The 23,495-nt window shown below is 42.8% G+C and overlaps 1 protein-coding gene across 7 annotated transcripts in view; it reads left to right on the top strand.

The window, feature by feature from the left end:
- Positions 1 to 23,495, top strand: part of LOC309333209 (far upstream element-binding protein 3-like) — a 359,184-nt gene that overhangs the window by 177,025 nt on the left and 158,664 nt on the right. For all 7 annotated transcript variants that reach the window (XM_081846616.1, XM_081846620.1, XM_081846619.1 and 4 more), the window contains 2 exons: positions 10,821 to 10,923; positions 17,831 to 17,931. In XM_081846616.1, the coding sequence (XP_081702742.1) occupies positions 10,821 to 10,923; positions 17,831 to 17,931 (204 nt within the window). The remainder of the gene's footprint in view (positions 1 to 10,820; positions 10,924 to 17,830; positions 17,932 to 23,495) is intronic.

Below are 23,495 nucleotides of genomic sequence, written 5' to 3'. Positions count from 1 at the left end.
TCTCAGATAAAAACAAGGGAGGATAAAAAACCGCTTAAAATCACTTAAAACTTGATAAGGGTAAGCGAAATTACTTAGTAACTACCTTCGTCGCCATGTTGGATCCCGAGATCTAGTAGAAAATATTGATCTGCAGGACATATGGAAGATTAAACGCCCAAATGAAAAGCAATTCATACACCACTCAGAAGCAAAAAAAAACTTGGCGGGGAGAATAGACGCAATATAGGTATCCAAAGAATTATCAAAATGTAAGAAAAGAAGGAAGTCAATTTGTGTTTATGTACGTAATGATATGGTTTTTTTCTGTAGATGTGTGCTTTTTCGTTTTTGTTTAGTTTAGTTTTGTTTCCTTTGTTTTTTTTGTTTTTTTTTCTGTTTTTTTCTGTTCCTTTTTTTTGTTTGTATAGTATTATTTTGGATTCAATGTTTGTAATTTTTGTTATGATTCTGCATTGAAAATAAAAAAATTCACAAAAAGAAAATGTGAGAAAGCCAAAATCCACTCAAAAACAATATCCGGCCATAATCCAGTTATGTTGGAAATGATGGGAGGAAGGAAAATATCAAGAAGATGGAGAATTAAAGAATCCATTCTTAATGATGAGAAAATATTAGAAAAGGAGAAGGTAACTTTAAAAGAATACTTTGATAATAACTTGAATAAAGGAACAGATATTAATATTGTATGGGACGCAAGTAAGGCAGTAATGCGAGGCTACTTTATCCAACAAAATATAATTCAAATAAAAGAGGGGGGTGGGATTGGAAAAACTGTTTAAGGAGATAAGGGAAAACAAGAAAGAACTAGCCAAGAATCCAAAAAAGGAGCTACCTTAAAAAAATAAAGTTTTTACAAACACAGCTTTCCATGATTTAGAACTACGAAATTAAACAAAAAATTTAAAAAATTAAGACACTTTTTTTTTTAGTTCGCCAACAAGCCAAGCAGGTTACTTGCATGGCAATTAAAGAAAAAACAAAAGGAGAGATTAATAGAGAAACTGAAAGAAGATGGGAAAATAGAAGACCCTAAAGTAATTAGTGAAATGCAAATTATTATAGAAAATTACAGTATATAAAGCAGAAGAGGAAGATGAAGGGATGGAAAGATGCTTCGCACAGAATAAACTTCTGAGGATAGACATTGGAAAAGTCGAACAACTAAACCTTCCAATAACTATGATGGAGGTGCAACAAGCAATTTCCAGAGCAAAGACAGGGAAAGCATCAGGTACGGATGGCTTGCCGTTGGCGTATTATAAGAAATTAGAACACATACTAGCAGAACCAATGAAAACAGTATTGAACAGAATCTTAAAAGAAGAAAGAATACCAAAATCGTGGGAAGAAGCATTTATCACATTGATACCTAAGCAAGGAGTGGATCCGACATTAATCAAAAATTACAGGCCTGTATCATTATTGAAAAACGATTATAAAATATTTTCTGATATTCTTGCCAAGAGATTAAAAAGATTTTAAATGAAATTATACATAAAGACCAGGCGGGTTTCTTACCAGGTAGAAACATGCACAATAACATGAGGAATATAATAGATATACTAGAATATTTGGAAGAAAGATCCGATAAAAAGGCCATACTGATGCTGATAGATGCGGAGAAGGCCTTTGATAACGTATCGTGGAATTTTTTGAAAAATATATAGAAAGAACATGACTCTGTGAAAACTTCAGCAGGGGTATTGAGGCAATATATTGAAAGCAGAGAGCCAAACTGATCCTCAACAATGAGACAACTGAAGAATTCAACATTGATAAGGGGACCAGGCAAGGCTGCACTCTTTCACCCCTTAATGAACACTTAATGATTGCAATAAGGAAAGATCCAAATATAAAAGGTATAACAGTAGGGAAGAAGGCACATAAGATAAAGGCCTTTGGAGATGATTTGATTATAACCACCGAAAATCCAGAAGAAAGTGTTCCATAAATAATAGAAAGAGTTCTTGAATTTGGTAAAGCGGTAGGATTTAAACTAAACAAAAATAAGAACAATATGTTAGCAAAAAATATGATTATGCAGGAAAAAGAACAACTTAAGAGGATATCAGGATTGGCAATAGTAAACAAAACTAAATACTTTGGAATCTTGGCTAACGAATAAAAATAGTAATCTATTTAAGGACAATTACATTAAAATTTGGAAAGAAATCAAAGAGATTTGGAAATTTGGAATAAGTCAAGATTATCACTCAGCGACAGGATGTCAGTAATAAAAATGAATGTGTTACCCAAAATGATGTTTTTTTCCAAATGATACCAATTATTGGGGCGGGGGATAGTGTCATGGGCCAGGAGTCAGCTTCACCTGGTGAGCAGCAGCCTGAAGGAGCAGAAAGCGAAGTGACTCCACCTGCTGCTGATCAGCCTTGTTGCTCCTGATGAGAACCAGCTGGCTCCAGCTTTCTTAAGAAGGTTTTCCAGCCTCTGTCAGTTGCTGGCAGCAACATTCGTCATTCATGGCCAGATCTTGCTGCTTCTTGTGACATTGGACCCTTGACTTTCTTGACCCCCAGATTATCAGACGACTTGAACTTATATACTCCTGACCTTAGAACTGGATTAGACCTTGTATATGGACTCTGCCTCCAGGCAAGTACCCACTGAGACTTGGGTGGTTGGCTGGCTTCTCCTTCCACTGAGCTCTGCTGTGACTGGCAGCACAGGACTACGGCAGCTATTCCTGGACCCCTGCACCTCCATAGGCCCTTTGTCGTAGAAACGGATGCCTCTGACAGAGTGGTAGGTGCTGTGCTGCTGCAGGAAGACCAAAACTGGACCCTATGCCTGTGCATCTTCCATTCTAGAAAATTGAACCCTTCAGAACAGAATTACACCATCTGGGGAAACGAGCCTTTAGCTGTCAAAGAAGCCTTCAAAGTGTGGAGGCACTTCCTGGAAGGGCACAGCACCAGGTGGAGGTGTGCACAGACTATCTTAATGTGGAGTATTGGCAGATGACGCATTGCCTGAATCAATGGTAGATCCACTGGGCACAGTTCTTTGCTCGGCTTGAATTCAGAGTCCAGTATGTGTCAGGTAACTGGAATCAAAAAGCAGATGCTCTCTTCAGGAAGCCGGAATATCAAGACTTTGAGCTGGCCCCAATGTATAGACATACCTTGGAGTCAGCACAGCTACAGCTAGCAGCTGGGTCAATTGTGGAAGTCACAAACTTCCAGTAGCTAACAAGAGAGGCAAGTTAACGGTGCTGCAGGAAGGCAGCAACGAAGCAGATGGTTTCTTAGAGAAGGATGGCCTATTGTATAGAGGGAGAGGTTCTCTGCATCCCAGCAGGAGACCGCCAAGCCAAGGTCCTACGTCAGTGTCATGACAACCCTACAGTGGGACACTTTGGGCAGTACAAGACGTTATACCATGTGGTGCAGCAGTTCTGATGGCCAAGGATGAGGGAGGAGGTCAAGGAGCATGTGAGAGCCTGTGAGACATGTCAGTGAACAGAGAGACCAAGAGAGGCACCAACAGGCTTGTTACAACTGCTGCCCTCCCTGCAAGGGCCCTGGGAAACCATAGCTATGGACTTCCTCACTGATCCGCCTAAATCATAGCAGCAGACAGTGATCTGGGTAGTGGTAGATCTGTTCAAGATGGTGCACTTCGTGCTCTGTAAGGCACTTCTGACAGCCCAAGAAACAGCTCGGCTCTTTGTAGATCATGTATTCAGGTTGCACAGACTCCCTCAACTGATAGTGTCTGTAGTAATGCTCCGGCCACTCGCCCCCTCCCTCTCCTGTCCTACCATCCAGCTGGATCAGGTTTAAAGGAATGGTGGCCGGCAGCATATACTTTTTACAGGACAGAACACATCAAAAAAGGGTAGTTGCTGCCACCACTCCCCTGTACCAGGGCACCAGAAGTCGTAACCCAAGGGAGAAGGTTATGCTTCCTATTTACCGGCTGCCCCACCCTGCAAGTCGCTTCCACAAAATGCAGGCAGAAATTCAACAAATGTAGTACATGACGGATTGGTCAGGCGCTGGACTTAGGCTTTCCCTCAGAATGGCACACAAGACAGGAAAAGTTCTTTTTTTTTAATTTATTTTAAAAAACAAGATTAAACATACTTAAAGCAGGCACATCTCTTATACATTTCAAACAGGTAAAACAAAAACATTGTAGAATATGGCTAGCTAGTATACTCACAATAAAGGAACAAAGGCAAAGTTAGAATGGTTTCAAAGTCCTTAGATGGCTCCGCATCTCCAAGGCAGGAAGAATCTCCACTACAAAGACTCACATGCCAATGCAGCAAGACGACTGTCAGCAAGGTGGCAAGCTGACAGAAGGGAGGGTTGCAGAGCGCGCTTTCTCAGTCCGTCCTTAGGATCTTTATTTCAAAACCTCACGTGGAAACAGAACTCAGACCCAATCAAAATTCTTGATTATGTTTAAATTCACCAATGGTCAGCTAGTTGGCTAATAATTTTAACTTGTGACAGCTGAGCTCGTTAGTTCCCAGGACTTTGGATCAAAGAGTTCCTCCCTTCCTCAGATACTCAGCAGATACACATTCCCAGATAATTAGGGTTGTTAACAACACTGTTTGGGTGTGAATGAGTTAGGTACTGTCCCATTAAACTTTAATTAGTTTAATGTAAATGCCCAGTGCGCTTCCATCGTCACAAGTCCCACTACAGCAGAGCATTTCGCGCAGCGGTTTAGAAGGGCAGGAGAGGCAGTATCTTTTCAAAGAGGAGTCTTGGAGCAAGCGGTTTGGAACTCAAAGATAAGGTTTATTTACAAAAACAAAAAAAAAACCCCGGCAACGAACCACACATATCAGCAAACACGCCCAAAAGGGGAGAAGGGGAAAAAGGGAACAAACACATGGGAGACTGACTATTTATACAAACTCATGTTCCTGGAAGCCTAATGACCTCCAGCTGCTCAGTGATTAGAGCGTTTCTGCTACCTTTTAACCCTTTGATAGCAACACCCCCTCTCGCTCGTAACACTGAGCTGTACCAACCTTAATTCAAATTTAAACCTGAACAGAAACATTTATGAGATTGCGGACTCAAAGCTTTCGTAAAACCGTCTGCGAGATTTTCTTGGCTTGGACAATACTTTAGTTCAATTAAACCTTGTTTTACACTTTGGCATACATTTTGATAACGGATATCCAAGTGTTTTGTGTGTGCCTTGAATTGACCTGATTTAGCTAGTTTAATACAAGGTTGATTGTCTTCCCACACTCTGATAGGTAGGGAACATTCTCCAAACAATTCTTGTACCAGTTGCTTATAAAATTCTAGTTCTCTACATACATCTGATAATGCATTAAACTCAGACTCAGTTGAACTTAAAGCTATAAGTGACTGCTTTCTTGATCTCCAACCAATTAGTGCATTTCCAAATTTTATCGCCATTCCTGACACTGATTTTCTATCTGGTCCAGCATCTGCCCAACTACTGTCGGCCCAACATTCAAGTTGTGTGCTGCCCTCTGCTGATAGTTTTAAGCGAAACCTTTTGGTAGTTTGGAGATACCTTAAAACCCTTTTTACTCCTTGCCAAGCATGCATTGATGGTTTTTCAGCTTGTCTACACAGCATGTTGACAGCATATGTTATATCGGGCCGAGTCCACTGTGCAATGTGGAGTAGACTGCCTATCGCTGACTGGTAAACCCCAGGATTAGAGAACTCTGCCTGTTGCTCGGCTTGAGCATCCTTTATGTAACTTAACTCCATTGGGGTTTTAACACCAGCACAGTTGTCCATTTTAAACCTTTCCAGCAACTGCTGGATCTTAGCTTCTTGGCTGAGCCAATAGTTCCCATTTTCATCTTGCTGAATTTTAACTCCTAGATAAACAGATACATTGCCTAGTGATTTTATCTGAAACCTTTCTCCAAGCTTTGTGGCAAATTGTTGTGCAAGTTTATCATCCTTTCCACTGTATAATAAATCATCAACAAATATCAAGACTGCTTCTTGTTCACATCCCGAGCCTTTTAGATAAAGACACGCATCTGCTGCGCTCTTTCTGAACCCCATGCTCTCTAGAGCATCATTTAAGCAGGAATTCCAATTACGGGCAGACTGTTTCAACCCATAAATGGATTTGTGTAGGCGCCAGACCTGGTTTGGCTTGTCTCCTTCAAAACCCGGTGGTGGTGTCATATAGACTTCCTCCTGTAAGTCTGCATTTAAATAAGCCACATTGACATCAAAATGAAACAGCTTATTTCCCTTCTTAGCTGAAGAGGCTAAAAGCATTCTTAGTGACTCCGATCTTGAAGTAGGGGCATAGATTTGAGAATAGTGAACACCTTTGCGCTGCGAAAACCCTTTTGCAACTAGTCGGGCTTTATATTGCAACTCTTCAGTAGTTGTGGGCTTTAAACGATATACCCATCGACAACCTACAGCTTGTTGCCCTTTTGGAAGCTCTGTACTTGTAAACACACCGAGAGACTTCATTGAAGCCATCTCTTTTTCCATTGCTTCCTGCCACTTTGCGGCTTCTGAGCTTGGAAGCTGTTGTACTTCCATATAGCTATCTGGCTCACACTGTGCCATATTTACGTATACACTTGTCACCTTAAACCGCTCTGGCGGCTTGCCCTTTGTGGCACGGTTTGATCTGCGCAATTGTTCCTCTTGTGCCCCCTCTGACCGTTGGCTGTCAGAATCTGTCTCAGACTTTACGTCTGGATGCGCCCCTAGGGATAAAGACCTCCGTTTAGATACCTCCCTTGGGCTTGGTGTTGCAGGCGACCTGCTTCGCTTTTGCTGTCTGCTAGGCCTACTGACTGGCGATGTTGGAACACTCCTAGATTCTGCCTTTTCTACCTTAGGAGAAGAACCTTGTGCCTGGTCAGAATCTGTATCTGAACCATGTGCACCATCCCCTTCTGGCTCACTACTCTCTGGACTTTCATTCTCAGCATAAATGCCTAAATCATCTCTCAAAATGTCAGGGTTAGCATGTAAGTGAGTCCATCCGGATTGCTCACAAAATTCAGCGCTCCTACTGAGGACCACTCTTGTAGTATCCCCATTTGGGTTCACGAATCTCCAAGATTTAGCGTGTGGTTCATACCCACAAAAGATGAGTTTCCTAGCCCTTGGACCTCCCTTTTTCCTTAACGCTTTTGGGATAAGTACATAGGCTGGACATCCAAACACCCGAAAGTAATTAATTTTGGGCTTCTTCCCATATAAAGCAAAATAAGGGGTAGTGCCAATTACAGAATTATATATTCGGTTCAGAATATGAGTAGCTGCCTGCCAGGCTTCCGCCCAGTAACTTTGAGGGAGTTTAGCATCAAACAACATAGAGTTTGCCAACTCTTGCAGAACCCTGTTTTTACGTTCGGCCACGCCTCCTTCTTGGGGGGAATAAGGTGTAGACAGACGATGCTTAATTCCCTTTTTCTTAAAGAAATTCTGCAACACAGACCCGGTAAATTCTGACCCTCTGTCTGTTCGAAAAGCAAGTACTCTAGTACCGAATTCAAGTTCTACTGCATGAACCCAATTTTTAACTGTTTCTGCAGTATCTGCTTTTGTTTTGAGAGGAAAAAACCATGTAACCTTTGTTTTGTCATCCGAGAGACACAGTGCATACCTCGAACCTCCCATGCTAGCAACAGGCATTGGGCCACATAGGTCCATATGCACAAGTTGGAATACTTTGTCAGATTTCCTATCTGAACTGGGATAGCTGCATCTATGAACCTTCGCCCTTTTGCATGCAGTACAATCCAAATACTTAGCACATTTGTTCATTTTGCACCCTTCTGATAATTCAGGTTGCCTTTTAACATACTGAAAATTAATATGTCCCAGACGGCGGTGCCATAAATGAACACAAGAATTATGGGTAGGCAAGTTCACACAACCAGCATGAACCTGTTCAACTTCATCTGGACTTGTCTCAAAATAATATAACCCATTTCTGCATTCCACCTGCAAAAGAGATACGTTATTCTTTGAAATAGTGCAAACCCCATTTTCAAACACAGTTTTAAACCCAACTCTATCAAGTTCCGACACAGACAAAATACACCCCTTCATTCCCTTTAGCACGTAGGCATCAATTTCTGTTTGCAAACAATTCAAGAACACTGTGCCTACAGTCTCTAAGGAACGTTTAGTTGAATCTGCCATTGTCACAACTTTAGGGATTTGCAAATGTCTGCAGTTCTGCAAACGGACACTAGATGGCGCCACCAGGTGGTGAGAAGCACCACTGTCGATCAACCAGCGTAGATTGCTGCCTTGGCCACGCCCTTGCATCAACGCCATTGCTGAAGCCATGTGCTGTGTGCTGTGGGAGTAGCCACGACCTCCTCCTCTTCTTCGACGTCCCCTGGAACTCCTTGTCTGGTAACTAGGGGTAACGGCCTTGGTGCTGTCTTGACCAGGTTCACGTGTGCAATTCCTGATTAGATGGGAAGGGGAACCACAGCGAAAACAGTGTCTAGCTGCAAAAGCATTTACTGTGTTCTCAAACTCAGCATCAACACTCTTAGGCACAGCATAACTCCCCTTTGAAGACAAACCTCTTTCTCTAGCCTTCCAATCTTGCCAATTTTTCCCATTGAGTCGCGTAAACGGGACAGAAAAACTTTCCTGGGACTCTGCCATCCTCCCTGGGGCTTAGGAACGATACTCACACACCTGTAGACCGTCTCTCAGCTGCTGAGGTGGCTCCTTGAGGAATAAGACGTCTTCCAGCGAGTACAAACTGCTCAGTGCCTGTTTAAAACTTTTCTAGGCACGTTGCAGGACTCAAGCTGCTTTGAAGGCTTTCGTTGTCGGCAACCGCTTCTGACTTCGCTCCAGTCCTTGCATAAATCACTCTGAACTGCACTTCTTAGCTCCTTCTTGACGTACAAACACCCATAACCTGTCCCATTAAACTTTAATTAGTTTAATGTAAATGCCCAGTGCGCTTCCATCGTCACAAGTCCCACTACAGCAGAGCATTTCGCGCAGCGGTTTAGAAGGGCAGGAGAGGCAGTATCTTTTCAAAGAGGAGTCTTGGAGCAAGCGGTTTGGAACTCAAAGATAAGGTTTATTTACAAAAACAAAAAAAAAACCCCGGCAACGAACCACACATATCAGCAAACACGCCCAAAAGGGGAGAAGGGGAAAAAGGGAACAAACACATGGGAGACTGACTATTTATACAAACTCATGTTCCTGGAAGCCTAATGACCTCCAGCTGCTCAGTGATTAGAGCGTTTCTGCTACCTTTTAACCCTTTGATAGCAACAGGTACCAGGTGTCAGAAGACCACTAATCAACCTGGAGAAGTTCCTTCCTGAGATAAGCAACCTCACACATTTGGAGACTGGTAGTCTGCAGTTTTAAAGTAACAAAACACATTCCCCATAAATCCTAACGGCCTTTGGTCTTCCCATTATACTTTGCTTCTTACTTGACCAAAGTTTGGTCTACTGAAATTTCCTAACTTCACTACAGTGTCTGATAGGGGAACACAGTTTACCTTGCAGTTCTGGAAGAAGCTCATGCAGCTTCTCAAGGTGGAATGGGAATTCAGAAAGAAACAATGCTATGATGCAGCAGTACCTATTTTGCTATGTGAACTATCTACAAGATGGTTGGGTTTCCAAGCTTCCCTTGGCGGAGTTCGCATGCAACAATGCTCTCCATGCTTCTGTGCATCAGACTCCCTTCTTTGCCAGTTATGGATACCATCCTTGTGCCTTCCCAACCCCAACTGACACCCTGTCAGTGCCTGCAGCAAAAGACTTTGTAGAAGAACTTTCAGCAATACAGAGTTTGCTGAAAGAGCAATTGGACTGTGCCAAAGAGGCCTATAAGAGAACGACTGGTGTGCACTGGCAGCCTCGCACTGAGATTAAGGTGGGAGATCAGGTGTGGCTGTTGACACATGATTTGCCACAGAAGGGCAGATGCAGGAAACTGGACCCACAGAGGGTGGACCCGTTTGAAGTTGTGGACCAGATCAACCCTGTGACTTTCAGGCTTTGATTGCCTGTATCCATGAAGATTCACCCCGTCTTCCACAGATCAGTCTTGTTGCCTGTCGTGCCTGCACACCCCGACCAGGCACCTAGACAAGCACCTCCACCTCCCACCATAGTAGAGGGAGAGGAAGAGTGTGAAGTAGAGCAAATTCTAGACTTCAGGATGCGAAGAAAGAAGTGGCAATCCCTGATTGTGTGGAAGGGGGTATGGACCTGGAGAAAGTTCATGGGAGTATGCAGAACATGCCCATGCATCAGACTTGCAAAGGATGTTCCATACATGCCACCCCAACCAATTGAAACCACTGGGTTGGGAGGAGGAGAGCTCTGGAGAGGGGGGTGATGTCAGGGACTGGGAAGAGGAATGGTGGAGACCACCTTCCCAGCCTGACACTCCTGGAGGAGGAAGAGGAGGCAGTATAGATTTACAACAGTGGTTTGCAGGAGGTCACAGCTGAGAGGCAGATGAGGGGAAAAGGTGGGAAATAATGGGAGAGGAGGAGCAGGCAGAGCCGGAGCAGCAGCTGAATGACAAGTTGTCACTAGAAAGCATTTCAGACCCACCATCTCCTGGAACCCGGTGAGTCCTAAAAGTAGGAGAGCAAAGAGCTCAAAGTGGCATCTGTAGAGGAGATGATGATGATGACAAATGAGGAAGTGGGAGAGAAGGAGGTGGAGATTCACTTGGGACAACTCCATTATCCAAGAGGCTGGGTTCTATAGCCTCTCTCTGTAGAATTTGAAATAAAAAAAGGACTGTAAGAAACTTTTCCTTGTCCCTCTTACTGCTTTTCTCTCTTCCTGGTAGGTCTCTGTGCCGAGGTTTGCCGTGGGAATCGTCATAGGAAGAAATGGGGAAATGATAAAGAAGATCCAGAATGATGCTGGTGTTAGGATTCAGTTTAAACCAGGTTTGTAGGCTGTTATCAAAAACGGTCTGTCTGATTTTGAGTGTACAACTCTCAGCTGGCAACCACTTTTTCTCTCCATCCTAAGAAAGCTGTCTTATATCAAACCTTTGGTATATTTAGCTCAATTAGTGTCTATACATTGACTGGCAACAGCTCCCCAGGGTTTCAGGCAGAGGGCATTCCCAGCCCGACCTGGAAATGCTGAGAATTGAACCTGGGACCTATGGCTTTCCCCCACTCGCTAAAAAGAAAGCAAGATTCTATCATCATCATCATCATCATCATCATCATCATCATAAATGGTTTTAAGAAAATACAAAGGTTCAGGATAATAGTGCAATGCAGCTTACAAATCTTAGTAGTAGTAATTTATTTGTACCCCACCCATGTGATTGGGTTGCCCCAGCCCCTCTGGGTGGCTTCCAGCATATATAAAAACATAGTAAAACATCCAGTCTTCTGACCTGTGAACCTCAGTCTGTAGTGCAAAGTCCCCTTCAAATAGCGGGCTATGCGCTTCAGAGCTTTCCAGTCCTGAACAGTATGATTGTTGGCATGTCTGCTAAGCAGGTTAGTGCTTACAGCTATGTCAGGTCTTGAACATCTAGCAATGAAATTCAGCTTGCCTAGAATGCATCTGTACAGTGTGGTGTCAGAAAATGCTTCAGCAGCACAATCTACCTGGTAACCTGTCACCATCGGGAGGTGTGCTGGGTTTGCATCAACCAAATTCAACCTGGTTAATACATCAACAATTTTCTGTGTTTCGCGTACCACAAAATTACCTGCTTGGTCTTTCTCTACATGCAAAGAAAGATAGTTGGATACCGCACCAAGATCCTTCATGTCAAAGTGCTCCCTCAGTTGAGCTAGGGTGCTTTGGTACAAAGCCTGATTCTTCCAAAACAAAAGCAAATTATCAACAAAACATAAACAATACAGTTTGTTTTGCCCCTCTTTGACAAACACACAAGGATCAGCTTTGCTGTGGTGAAAACCTAGAGAAAGCAATGTCTCAGTGAATTTTATGTTCCAACACCTGGCACTCTGCTTGAGATCAGATAGGGATTTCTGTAGTTTACAGACCATTCCCTTCTGTACCTCCACTCCATCAGGTGGAAGCATATACAGTTCCTCCCCCAAAAATCGCGTACAAAAAAGCTGTGTTCACATCATGATGAGAAACGTGTAGCTTCTCCTCTGCAGCAATCTTGAGCATTAGCCTAATGCTCTCATACTTGACGGTGGGTGAGTAGGTCTTGTGGTAATCCTGTCCTGGTACCTGTGAAAAACCTCTAGCGACCAATCTGGCTTTGTGCCTGACAACCTTGCCAGTCTGGTCTGTCTTGGCCTTAAAGACCCATTTGCTGCCAACTAGCCTCATTCCTTGGACTATTGGCACCATCTCCCAGGTTTGGTTCCTATTCAAGGAATCAGCTTCAGCCTTCATGGCATTGAGCCATGGTTCAGCATCCTTCGGGTCTAAAGACTGGATCTATTGGAAGCTTGATGGTTTCCACACCTTCTCTGAGCTACCAAGAACAGCAGTTGCTGTTTTAGCAAACTCATCAGCAAATCTCTTTGGAGGTTTGCCTTTCGTGGCCCTTTCAGATCTGCGTACTAGACGCAAGTCTTCTGCACTCATTTCCTCTTTTTTAGGAGAAAAGTGGCCAATGGTGAACAGTGGTTCTTCTAGTTCAGTGTCAGACGCATCAGATGGTCTGATTGAGGCCTTTGCGCTCTTGTAGTCTGCTGTGTCATCACTGTCGCTGACATCAGCAGCAGCGCCACCCACTGAGCTGGAATCCAAACTGTGATCATCATCCTCAGCTTCCTCTGCTTCCTCATCATCTTCATCCTCTTATGAGTGACTATGGAAAATTCCCACACACACACCCCACTTAGGATTGTACTCAACACTCTTTGTGAACCTAACGGACTTTGAGTCAGTCATGAATACCCTGTATGCACCTTTTTCGTACCCCATGAACAAACCATGTGCCCCACGCTTCCCAAGCTTGCTGCTCTGTGGGGTGTGTACCCACATGTCAGAACCAAAGATTCTCATGTGCTTGACGTAAGGTTTCTTACCAAACATCTTCTCATAGGGAGTACAACCAATAGGTGATGACAGTCTTCTGTTATAGAAATAAACAAAAGTATTCAAAGACTCCGCCCAATATTTCTCAGGGAGCTTGACATCATGCAACAAGGTTTTTAGTCCTTGCAGCAAAGTTTGGCTTGCCCGCTCGCAAAGTCCATTCTCCCACGGAGATCTGGGACCTGAGAGGTCGTGCTGGATTCCCTTCTCAGTCAGGAAAGCTTCAAACTTCTGAGAAGTGAATTCGCTGCCTCGATCAGAAAATAAACAACCAATGCATTTATTGTGAGCATTTTCCAACCAAACACAGAACGCCTTGAACCTAAGAAACACTTCTGACTTCTGCTTGAGCATAAACACATGAATGTACCTTGAAAAAGAATCAATTAAAACCATGATCAATTAAAATCAATTAAAACTGCACCCAAAGAGGGCGCAAGTGGACCAACCAGGTCTGCGTGGACTGGCTGATAGGATTTGGAAGCCTGTCGGCTAGACACTTTGCCTTTGGGAGCAACCTTCACTTTGTTTTCTGCACAAGAGACACATTTGTGAAACTTACAGGGCTTTGTGGTTAAACCCTGAACCATCCCAGGCATCTTGGCCAGTGCCTGCCATGACATGTGACCAAATTTTCTGTGCTGTTTGTGAATACAACCTGAATGAAGAACTTTGTTAGTTGTGCAACACAAGATTCAACATTAGACACATCAACAGCTTTGTCATCATAAGTTATCAAGAACAAGCCATCTACAAACTTAGCATGCAAAATGTCCTCTTTGCCCTTCTTGATGATGCAAATGCCCTTCTTGAAGGAGATCTCAAAGTCTTGCTCAGTCAGCTGTGGGACGCTGAGCAAATTGTCTGCAGAATCTGGAACAAAAAGTACTTTGCTGATGGTGGTATGCAGACTTGCCAGTTTCACTGTCCCGACTCCTGCAATTATCAAAGTCTTACCATCAGCCTGTTGAATTTCCCCATCCTGAGGCGTAAAGGAAATAAACAGGTGTCGATTTCCACAGACGTGCCTCATCGCTCCAGAATTGACAATAAATCTGGCTTTGGAGAAGCAGTGCCAGCAAACAAAGCCTTGTTTTTCACCGGCTTGGGATTCCCACCCCCCTTCTGCTTCTGGCCATCTGGAGGCTTTTTCTTTTGTTTCCCTCCAGCCTTTGGGCAATGACGCTGAATGTGACCTTGGTTTCCACAGTTCCAGCACTTCACAGCTGCCAACGCCTTGGTTCCCCCTGGAGGCTGGAATGCTATCCCACACTGCTCCCCCTGAAGCACATAAGCTGGTTCAGCTGCATTCCTCCTATCATATTCGTTTTGCAAGGTTGCCAAAACTTTTGTAGCAGTGAGGTCCTGCGCAGGAAGAGTTGCCAGCTGGCTTGCCACAGCATGATAGCTCTCATCCAGGGAGTCCAGGATAAGGATTGCAAACAGAGACTCGGGCATATTAAAACCTCTCTGAGTCAATTCCTGTCTGAGATACTGCAAATGCAAAATGTGGGCTCTAAGGTCTTTCTCTGGCCCCAAACGCTTCTTGTGCAGCTTTCTGAAGTAAAGCAACACAGACCCAGTCTCTTGACAGAGATGACAGGCCTGAAGCCCTTCCCACATCTCACGCAAGCTGGTCTTGCCAACCAGGGTAATGAACTCTCCAGGAGCTACTGAGAACAAAATTATTCCCATGGCTCTTGAATCTTGTGCCACCCACGCACCCGTCAGAGGCGCTGGGGGGGGGGTCCTCAGAAACAGTGTGCCACACACTAAGCCTTCTCATCTGGCCCTCACAGTACCTTGCCCAGGTCTGATAATTGTGGCCATTAAGCTTTGGGCACGGAACCCCATCTGAGGCTTGTAAAAGCTCCATTCCAGCTCTTTACTTCAGCCATGAGGCTCCTTATCTCTGGCAGGTCGTAAATTAAGAGGCCTGCTTCTCTCCGGCCTAATTACTTGGCTCGGACTTCAAAGACTCTCTGCCGCGGCACAGAAAAGCCTCGCTTTTCTCCATATACCTCTGTCGCTGCCAGGATCTCGCAGGCATCAGCAGCCTTACTCTCCTGTAAGTGCTGTGAATCTGGGCCCAAACCCCTGTTGTTGGGATACTGCTGGGGAGACGGGGGCATCAAGCAGGCCCCCAGCTGGCTCCAGATGATCACCGGTCTCCCGTGGAACAGCATCAGTCAGTCAGCGACACGAGCCTCAGATACGTTCCAAGACCCTTGCACACTCTGTCAGCAGAGTGTATAAATCATCCACAACGGAAGAGGCAGACAGAGAGAGTTGTGCAAGCATATGTACAGCATATATTCAGCGCGTTCAGGAACAAAGGAAAACATGACTGCTTGCCTTCGTGTCCAGCAAAACAGCTACATAGCAAAAGCAACATGTAACAGAAGTTCCCAGCGAGAGCTGGAAGTAAACAGGCATGTGATACACTAACATCATGCCAGTACCCTTTTAAGGTGGAATGGAACTATATCCTAACATCCCCTGGGCCCAGTTTTTTCATGGTGCCTTTTCTCTGGAGACCTCGTACCCTACCACCACAGGATACATCACCCAGGACCAGTATGAAGGGCAGACCGCGTTGCCTGCTTCACTTGGCAGTATGTTGCGAGTGAAACTGTGCTACTCCTGAGTCCCTCTGCCACCTGTGCCCAGCGCGCCAAGGGAGAAACAAGCTGCAGCCAGGCTCTGGAGGCAGAGGGAATCGGGAGAGAGTCCAGAGGGAGAAACAAGCTGCATCGGTGAGGCGCTGATACAGCTTGTTTCTCCACTTCTTTAAACTGCTCAGCTGAGGAGTGAATGGCTGTCTTTGCCTCAGCCAAGCAGTTTTACGGAGCCCCCAACTCATACGAGCCGGCAGCGGCAGGGGTGGCTCCGTTAAAGTGCTCCCATCCACCCCCCAGCTGAGGGAGCCCCAATCCTTCTGCTCACGTGCAAGCTGGAGAAGGATGGGGTTGATCAGCTGGGGGTGCAAAGCTGCTTCCTCTTTGGCGCTGCCAGGTGCTGGGGTGAAACCGCCTCAGCAATTTCACCCTAATTCCTTGCAGTGCTGTGGTAGGAAGCAGGGTTTTGAATATCTCAATGTACCGCCGGATTGTGATGTTGGCCTGGCGATACATTACAATGTTGAAAACCTGACATTGTCCAGCAGTATTTGCAGTATAATAGTGATCAAACTATTAAATTGGAGACACATTTTTTTCTGTTTATTATTTCTGTTGCACTTTCCAGGGTATAAAATGCTTTTCAACACATTTATGGTAATTGAATTTTACTGTTAGGTGTCGCATTCTTGAATGACACTTTTAAGGATATGTATAGTTAGGTTTATGGAAACTGAGTGACTACTTGGAACTGTCTCCTTCCTCCTCTTCCTCCTAGCAGAATGTTCAAACACTGTTGCTGGTACACCACCTTGAGCTCCTTGGAAGATGGAAGGTGGTATATAAATGTAAGAAACAAAACAAATAAAGGACTTCTGTTTCTGCAATGGGGCTTTCTTCCCCTACTTCACAAGCACCTGAAATTAACGTGGGGAGGCAGCGGGATTGGAGTACCCACCACCTGTAGGACACCGTGAATCAATCCAAAGAAGCAGGGGCTTTAATTAAAGAATGTGTGTTGCATTTTAAAATAAAAGTATTAAATTACATAGTACAATAAAAACATTAATACAATTACAAAATAAGTGGCTAGTGCTTAGTGGGGCATTCCAGAGACTTTGCACTTGTTGTCAGAACATTGGAATACAGAAACAAATATTTTGCTTTCTGAACAATTGGGTGTGCTTTTCCTGAGAGAGGAGATTCTAGCTTAGAATATGCCTGGGGCAAGGGCAGACAAAGAGGTATATTTCAAGGTACTGGTTTAATTTTTTCTCCAGTGCCAGTTTGCATAGCCTTGAATTTGTCCTGTGGCTGTCCAGAAATGGTTGGGCAGCCCTTTTCATTGGAAGAATTTGCCCTTTAGAGTTTCTTGTTGCCACCATTAAGATACTGCTTCCTCAGCTGTAGTCCTAGAGGCTTGTTGCTGCTGTTTTAATATTATTTTGATTTATTTTGTTTCTTTGTTAACAAAAAAAAATTATAAACATAAAAAGAAAACAAAGATTAAAAAATGTAAACAATAAAGCCTCACAGCCTGGAAGGACTAACTAACTAACTAATTTATACCCCACCCATCTGGCTGGGTTTCCCCAGACACTCTGGGTGGCTCCCAACATCATCATCATCATCATCATCATCATCATCATAATGAAAAAGCGATAAAAAAATAAAACATTAAAAACTTCCCTAATTAGGGCTGCCTTCAGATACCTTCTACAAGTCAGATAGTTGTTTATTTCCTTGACATCTGATGGGAGGGCGTTCCACAGATTGAGCACCACCAACGAGAAGGCCCTCTGCCTGATTCACTGTACCTCACATCCCGCAGGGAGGGAACCACCAGAAGGCCCTTGGAGTGTCTGGGCTGAATGATGGGGGTAGAGACGCTCCCTCCAAAAGTGCAAATATACTTAATTAGTAAACTATTAACACATACAAAGATTCCCTTTACAAATATTAAAGATTTATACAAAATTAAAGTATTTTCTATCTATGAGTTCCATCATTATTGAGAATAAGGGTTCTATATACTCTTAAATGATCTATATATTTGCATATACTGATGACGCTAAGTGATCATGTGCTTTGCTATTTTTTCCCCTTTTCATATGAGAGGTTTATACCTCCTGCCTTTCCCCCTCTGTGTTTGTATTTAATTTAGGGTCTGTCTCCTCTTGTTCCACAGATGATGGGATTAGTCCTGAAAGAGTCGCACAGGTCGTTGGCCTTCCAGATCGGTGTCAGCACGCAGCCCAATTCATCAATGAGCTCATTCTCACAGTGCAGGTGGGTGGGGCAACCTCCATCCAGACTGTATAAAAACATGAGGAACTGCCTGAGTTTCCAGGGGAAGGGAATTAAGTCTTACAGACCTCTCTGCACATAACCCTTTAAGATTGTGGCACATAGATGGTAAATATATAAAGACTGTGCTAGCTGTTCTCTATCTTCTACATAGCTGTGTTGGGAATAGGGGTGGACAAATATTCCAATTTCTTTTCTCATTTTTCCAGTCTTCAGCTCATTAGTTTCAATCTTTTTAATGTCCTGATTATAAAATTCTTACTCCAAGGGTCAGGCCAGTTCTTTGTCTAAAAAGATAACAGTGGTGTGAGGTTTGGGGGCAGCTGTTTCAGATTGGTCAAATCATTCTCGCTCCTCTGCATGCCACTGCTTTGGAGACAGACAACCGCCTCAAGCACCCACTGGATTTCCATGATAAACATGGCAGTCTTGACAGATATTACAGCCAGCCCCCTCTCTTGTCAAAGGTGCCTTTTAGTTCCATTTGATTAATTGCTTAGCAATTTTGCATCCAGCTGTGGGGGACGCCTCTGCTCAGGTGCTCCTGCCCTCTCCCCCACACCCACCTGTGGTCAGGTGGAAGAATGGAAGCTCTCCTGTTTTTGCCAATTATTTTTTATTAAGTTTCAAATATTTTTAACAATTTACTGTATTTTTCGCTCTATAAGACGGACCAGACCATAAGACGCAGCTAGTTTTTGGAGGAGGAAAACAAGAAAAAAAAATATTCTGAATCCCAGAAGCCAGAACAGCAAGAGGGATCGCTGCGCAGCCTGCATTCGCTCCATAAGATGCACACACATTTCCCCTTACTTTTTAGGAGGGAAAAAGTGAGTCTTATAGAGCAAAAAATATGGTAACTTCAAATTCCATACAAATTAAAAAGAACTTTTATAAGTTGAGTTCCAATCTTTCCTCCCTGGTGTTTCCATTCTCGCCCTTTCTTGCTGCATTATATAGCATACTTTTATCTATTACATTTTTCCTTCAATACAATTAATTATTCAGTTAATTTCCCCTTATTTCAATTCATTATCCATCCACTGCTATTTTGGATCTTGCTCACGCTTCCGTTAACTTTAGTATTTTCCAGATAGTCCAAAGAAAACGCCAATCTTCTTTAATTTATTTTCAATATTTTATTTTCAATATTTTAATCACTTAATTATACTCTATTGTTTGTCATGTTCACGCAAGTCACTGATTTTAAAAAGGCTCAGTCATGATTGATCCTTTCCCATCCTTTCTTCATTCTACGTTTGTGAGATTATGGCTGCTGTTGTTAAATACGACAGTATTTGATCCCCTTCTTCAAAACATTCATCCTCTATTGTCCTTGTAAGAAAAGCTTCTGAATTTCTGGGAATAAACACCTCAATCTACCTCTTAAATCCTTTCCTGAAGTCCTTTAACTTTTCCATACAGTGACTCCCACTCCATCCATTTTGATAGTTCAGCTTTAAAATCCACAAATTAAGCCAAATTGTATCTGAGTCAGCATTGTTATGCAGATCATCATCCGCTGATTCAGTCAGATTCAACCATCTCTTGTTTACTCTTAGCCATATTCCCACAGCATAGCAGTCTGTTGTTGGCACCTTTCCAAACTTACTCTTCTCCCACAGAGTGCTTTACTTTTACCATGATAAAGTCAAATACAGTTGTAATTGAAATTTTTAATATAGTTATCTTTATATTTTTATTTGACCTATAGTTAGATATTGACTCCGGATCTCCTCCCTGTTTAGGTATCAATGTTACGTAGGCTTCCTTCCATGAGTCTGGAATCTTTCCTTTATTAAGAATGTTGTTCATTACTTCAACCAGTAGGGCTGTTAGGATTTCCTCCATTTTTTTATAGAATTCTGCTGGGAGACCATCTGAGCCAGGTGTTTTCCCTAATTTAATTTTCTTGATTGCTTTCCTAATTTCTAATGTTATCGAAGAGTCTAGCATTTGTATTTTTTATTTATTTATCTCTGGGATTTTCTGTTGGTGTTGGTAGTTGTCTACTTCTTTTGCATCTTTGTCTTTTTTATATACCGTATTTTTCACTCTATTGGACGCACTGGACCATAGGACACACCAGACCTTAGGAGGGGGAGAACAGGAAAAAAATTTTTTTTCCTTCTTCTCCCCCTCTAAAACAAGGTGCGTTCTGTGCGTTCGAGGTGCATTCACCCGAAGCCCCCGGAGCCCAGCAGGAGTTCCCGCTGGGCTCTGGAGGCTTTGGGTTCCTTTCGACCTGCTCTTTGGGGCTGGCGGGGGGGAGCTGCTTTCCCCCACTGCCAGCCCCAAAGACCAGGTCGGGGAACAGCGGGAAGGCGGCGCTCCGCCTCCCCGCTGTCCCCCAAGCTTGTGGGGCTAGCGGTGGGGAGAAGCACTGCTTTCCCCACCGCCAGCCTCCAAACCAGGTCGGGTTTGGAGGCTGCTATCCGCAAGCCTTGGGAGCCCAGCGGGAACTCCCACCCGGCTCCCAAGGCTTGCAGATATCTGCCCTAAGCCCGGGGCGAGCTGCGCAGCGTGCCCCTGGCTTCGGGATGCAGGCTGCTATCCGCAGGCCTTCGGAGCGTGGCAGGCACTCCGAAGGCTTGCGGATAGCTTCCTGAAGCCTGGAGAGCGAGAGGGGTTGGTGCGCACCGACCCCTCTCGCTCTCCAGGCTTCAGCGAAAGCCTGCATTCGCCCCATAGGACGCACACATATTTCCCCTTCATTTTCCCCCTTCATTCCTATAGAGCAAAAAATATGGTAAATTTTCATAATATTTTTTTAAAAATTGTATTATTACTTTTGGATCATCTATAATTTTCTCTTCTATTTTTATTCTGTTTATTTGTCTTTGATTTTGCCTCTTTTTCAGTTTGCCACGCCAGATATCTTCCGGGTTTGTTGGCAAACTCAAAATTATTTTGTTTCCACATTTTCACATTCCACTCTTATTTCCTGTTCTATTTTGGACATATATTCTGTCCGTAATAACTTAATCTCTTTTTTGATTGTATCATTATTTTGTTGTTTGATTTGTTCTTTTTCTTTTTTCCTTATTTTTTCCATTAATTCTATTTTTCCTTATCGCTTTCCTTTTTTATTCTTGCACCTTGTTGTATAAAGTATCCCCTGATCACTGCTTTATGTTTTTGTTCAATTCACAGTATTCTTCCAATGCATTTTTAGCTCCCTCTAATATTTTTTCCTTTTTCAGTAATGATTCATTCAATTTCCATCTATGTATTCCTGATTTCCAGTCTGGTTGTAGTTTTAACAGAACTGGATTGTGATCTGAGATTATTTTTGGTAAAATCTGTGATTCTTCAATCTTTCTAAGCAAATCTAACGAAACCCAGATGGCATCTATCCTACTAGCTGTTTTGTTTGGTTCAAAGAAGTACGTGTATTCTCTCTCAAATCTATGTTTGTATCTCCATGAGTCCTTTATATCTATAATTTCTATCATCTTTGCAAATGTAGAAGGTAATTTTCCATGTCCTTTACTTCCTTCCGATCTATCTGTGGATCTGTTGCTCCATTAAGATCTTCAAGCAGTACTATTTTATCTTTTCCATATCCCAACAGCTTTTTTTCTAGTTTCTTATAAAATACTGTTTTTTTCCATTCGGCGCATATACCCCTACTATTAGATGTTTTCTCCTTGACTTTTAATCTTTACAATCACTATTCTCCTTTTGGGGTCAGAAAATAAAAACTCTGGCTCTAACACAGGTCTGACATAAATCACTACTCTCTTTTTTTTTTACTTTATCTGCAGCAATGAATTCTTTTCCTAATTTGGGGTTGATTAATACTCTTCTATGTTCGTTTGTGACATGTTTCCTGCAAACAAGTAACATAATTCATTTGTTTAGTCAGAATATGTGCTATTTTCTTTTTTATCATTTAAATCCATTAACATTCCAAGACAAAAAATTTAAGTTCATCTTTATTCGTTATAATGTGTTATAACACGAAGTTTATTTACAATTTTTATTTTTGGCAATTCAATATGTTGTTTCTGTGAGGTATTTACTCACTCTCTGAACCGTGATCTGAATTTGTGTTTTTTGGATTCTTTGGGCTGGACTCTTTTTCTGTAAGGTGTATATCGCCCCCTAATTCATTTTTATACGTTCTATAAAAATTTTCTGCATCTTCCACTGTTTCCAATCTTCTTTTCCCTTTAAAGTTGAAGGAGATTCCTTCCGGAAACTCGCATTTAAAAAATATTGATTTCATTTTTAGGGCTCTTGTCAGGAATTGGTATTTCTCTCTCTTTTTCAGCAAACAAGGGGGATCCCTTTCAAAATTATAATTTCCTCTCCTCCAATTTTGAAGTTTTGTTCCTTCTTTGCAGTAGTATCCTGTTCCTTAGTATATTTGATGTAAACATAATTAGACAGTCCCCTGGCCATTTATTCATCTTTGCTTTCCTAGAATTTACTCTAAATATACTTTCTGTACTTTCTGCAATTTCATTTTCTTTTATTTCTAACTAGTTGGCTAATTATTTTATAATAGTGTTTTGCACATTCTCTTCCAAATTCTCTGGTACACCACGTATCCTCAGAGTTCTTTCTTTAGTTTGCATTTGAAGGATGGATAGTGCATCCCATGTTGCTTCCTGAGTGACTTTAAAGTCATCATTTTCCTTTTAAACCTTATCCCATTCTTTTTTACTTTCTCTTAGATCTTTGGATGATTTCTTAGAAAATTCTTCTAAATGTTGTGTTTTTGCTTTAAGTCCCTGAACAGTTTTTGTTAGCGCTTTCTTTTCCTCTGCAAATTCCTTTACTTGTCCTTTTAGTTCCATAATTGATTTAGTGTTCTCATCTCTCCCCCCCCCCCATCTTGTCTAATTTGTCATCTAATCCTTTCACTTTGCTATTCATTTCCAACTTAAGGTCATTAAATTATTTCTTCATTTCCCCTTTATCGTTCTTCAAACTTAATATAAGATCTCTCAGATCCATTTCTTGTTCGAGTCCAGAATTCCTTCTGCCTTGCTGATTGTAAATAGGACCAATATTATATTTTTTGTTTGATGACATGGGGTCTTCTTATTTTTTCTTTGGCTCTTGTAGGGTTTTGAATTTAATCTTATCATCGTTTGGGTTCAAGTGCAGGTTTAATATAAAATGCTATGCCACGTCTGTTTGTATTGCCTGCTGAAATGAAATCCATCCCTACTTTTTTATTGATCAGAATTCTTTGGGGTTTTTTGCTACATGTGTTTCCTGAAGGCAAATTATATCTAAGTTCTTGTGATGGGATAATGAGCTGCTTGTGCGTAAAAGCTTGATCCCTCTGGGGTTTGGCTGGTCATCCAAACCGATGCACTAACGGAGCCCCCAAAGCATGACTCCGTCAGTCGCTGGTAGAATCTGACAGTGGGCGTCTACGGAATTTACGCCAACATAAAAGCTGTTTGACGGACATGCGCCTTCGTGACTCTCTGCGTGACAGTTTCCGGCGAAGGGTGGGAGTTCCCAACGGGGGTCCCGTTACCTCTCCACTACTCTCACTGGAAGCATCCCAGAGCCTCCCCTCCGCT

This window comes from Podarcis erhardii (genome assembly GCF_964252035.2).
Source record: "Podarcis erhardii genome assembly, chromosome: W".
Taxonomy (NCBI): domain Eukaryota; kingdom Metazoa; phylum Chordata; class Lepidosauria; order Squamata; family Lacertidae; genus Podarcis; species Podarcis erhardii.
The sequence above is the reverse complement of the archived record's forward strand: the minus strand, read 5'-3'. Positions and strand labels throughout refer to the sequence as shown.